The sequence below is a fragment of the Echinops telfairi genome, unplaced genomic scaffold (genome assembly GCF_000313985.2).
Source record: "Echinops telfairi isolate 266 unplaced genomic scaffold, ASM31398v2 ScPeMD7_5;HRSCAF=22, whole genome shotgun sequence".
In the NCBI taxonomy this organism is placed as follows: Eukaryota; Metazoa; Chordata; class Mammalia; order Afrosoricida; family Tenrecidae; genus Echinops; species Echinops telfairi.
In genome coordinates this window covers 29663267-29664912 of record NW_022103901.1, presented here as the reverse complement: position 1 = coordinate 29664912, position 1646 = coordinate 29663267, and the positions used below count along the sequence as shown (strand labels likewise).

The window sequence follows — 1646 nt, the reverse complement described above, 5'->3', positions numbered from 1 at the left end:
GACCTCCTCGATAAAGTTACTCGGGTTGCGCTGCACTTGTCCCACTTGGACACCAAGACGGAGAATCATTGCTTGTTGTCTGAGGGAGAGAAGACAAGAAACTGCCCAGAGGCTGAGAGAGACCCACTCACACAGCCCAGGGGGCTGTCTGTGCATGGGGTGCCAGGGTGGACTCCAGGGGATGGAATCCCTCAGTCTCTTTTCTGTGATCACTCCACCCAGGAAACACCACAGCACTCATCAGATGCCCCAACATTGTCAGGGAGCCACGTGGTGCAGGGCAGTCACTCACGTTACAACACAGTGGGCAGCAGTCAGCACCCACTGCCGGTGGATCAGGGAACCTCCACACGAAAATATCCACTGGCCACTCATATCAGCGATCCACAGGCTGACCTGCCATGGCCACTTCCCAGCTTGGGCATCGTGTCCCCCTACAATACCCACGAGCTCGGTCTCCGGGTCCGGAGCTGGGGAGGCAGAGTGAGGGGTCATCAGGGATCCAGCCCTCCCAACCCAGAGCTCAGCTCAGCCTCCCCAAGTGCAGGCATGAAGGAGGTAGACAGACTCAGATGAATGAGATCCCCACCACGCCCCAGCACTGCTCCCTAGACACCAGATAGAGGCTCAGGGTCAGGGTGGGCATCAGAAGAGGACAAGGACTCACCTGGGGTCATGGGCATAGAGGCCCCCAGGCAGAGGAGGGTCAGGAACAGCAGCCACAGCATCTTGGGGGATAGGAGAGGGCCTGTGTGAGGAGGAGAGGCCCGCACCCCAGGGTCTGGGAAGGAGAGGGCAGGAGTGGGCAGGCAGCCTCCTCACCTCCACAGGGCTCTGCAGCTCTCTGCCCTGAACCCAGTCCTAGCCTTTTATCCTCCCAGCCCAGGAAGCAGTTTGGGGAGGCAGCCTCTCCTGGGGCGGGGCATGGGAGGAGGTGTGGCTTCTCCTTCAGGGCAGGGGCATCATGATGGGGGATTGGTGCAAGTGGAAGCATGGGCCATCTTCCAGCTGAGCAGAGAGCTGGGTGCTGGGTGGCTCAGTAGGGGAAGGACAGCACACAGATGGACAAAGAGAAACCAGCGTACTGGGAAGACAAAAAATTGGACAAGGGCAGGGGATCAAAGGGAGAACCGTGGGGCCGAGGCCTGGGTGCTGTGGAGTCACCCCTTGAGACACCCTTCCCAGTCCCCCAAAGGCTAAGCCCCTCCTTGGAAAGGACACTTGTACTGGGATCAGAGTCCAGGGCCTGGAGGAGCCACCCCTCCTTCTCCTCACAGGTCAGAAACTCCCTCCCCTCCTGCCCCAGGTCTTCCTGAGCATGAACAGAGCTGACCCAGGAAGCAAGGTGACCTCACAAAACCTTCAGTGTCCCCCTGTCCCTACTTTGAACTCGCCACCTCACAGTCACAGCCCCAAAGAACTTGAACTATGACCACGTTACAGAACCACTGTGCATACACGTAGGTGTTGGCAAGGCCCTGGGGCTCCCCTGGGGCTCAATGTGACCACCGGCTTGGTCTCTGTGCCCAGCAGAGTCTGGCCCTGGGGGCTGACTTGCCTATTGTTGGCCTATTGTTTTCTCAAATAGTTGTCCCCTCAACCTTCTGTGGGGTCGGGTTAGCGGGGGAAGGATCCACATGCAGTGA

At 59.0% G+C, this 1646-nt stretch overlaps 1 protein-coding gene across 1 annotated transcript in view; it reads right to left on the bottom strand.

The window, feature by feature from the left end:
- The window catches only part of LOC101653980 (tryptase-like), a 219533-nt gene extending 218809 nt beyond the window's left edge, over window positions 1-724 (bottom strand). The window contains 2 exon segments of the mRNA XM_045285436.1: window positions 298-470; window positions 668-724. Of these exon segments, the coding sequence (XP_045141371.1) occupies window positions 298-470; window positions 668-683 (189 nt within the window). The 5' untranslated portion in view covers window positions 684-724.
- Window positions 725-1646: the final 922 nt, after the last annotated feature.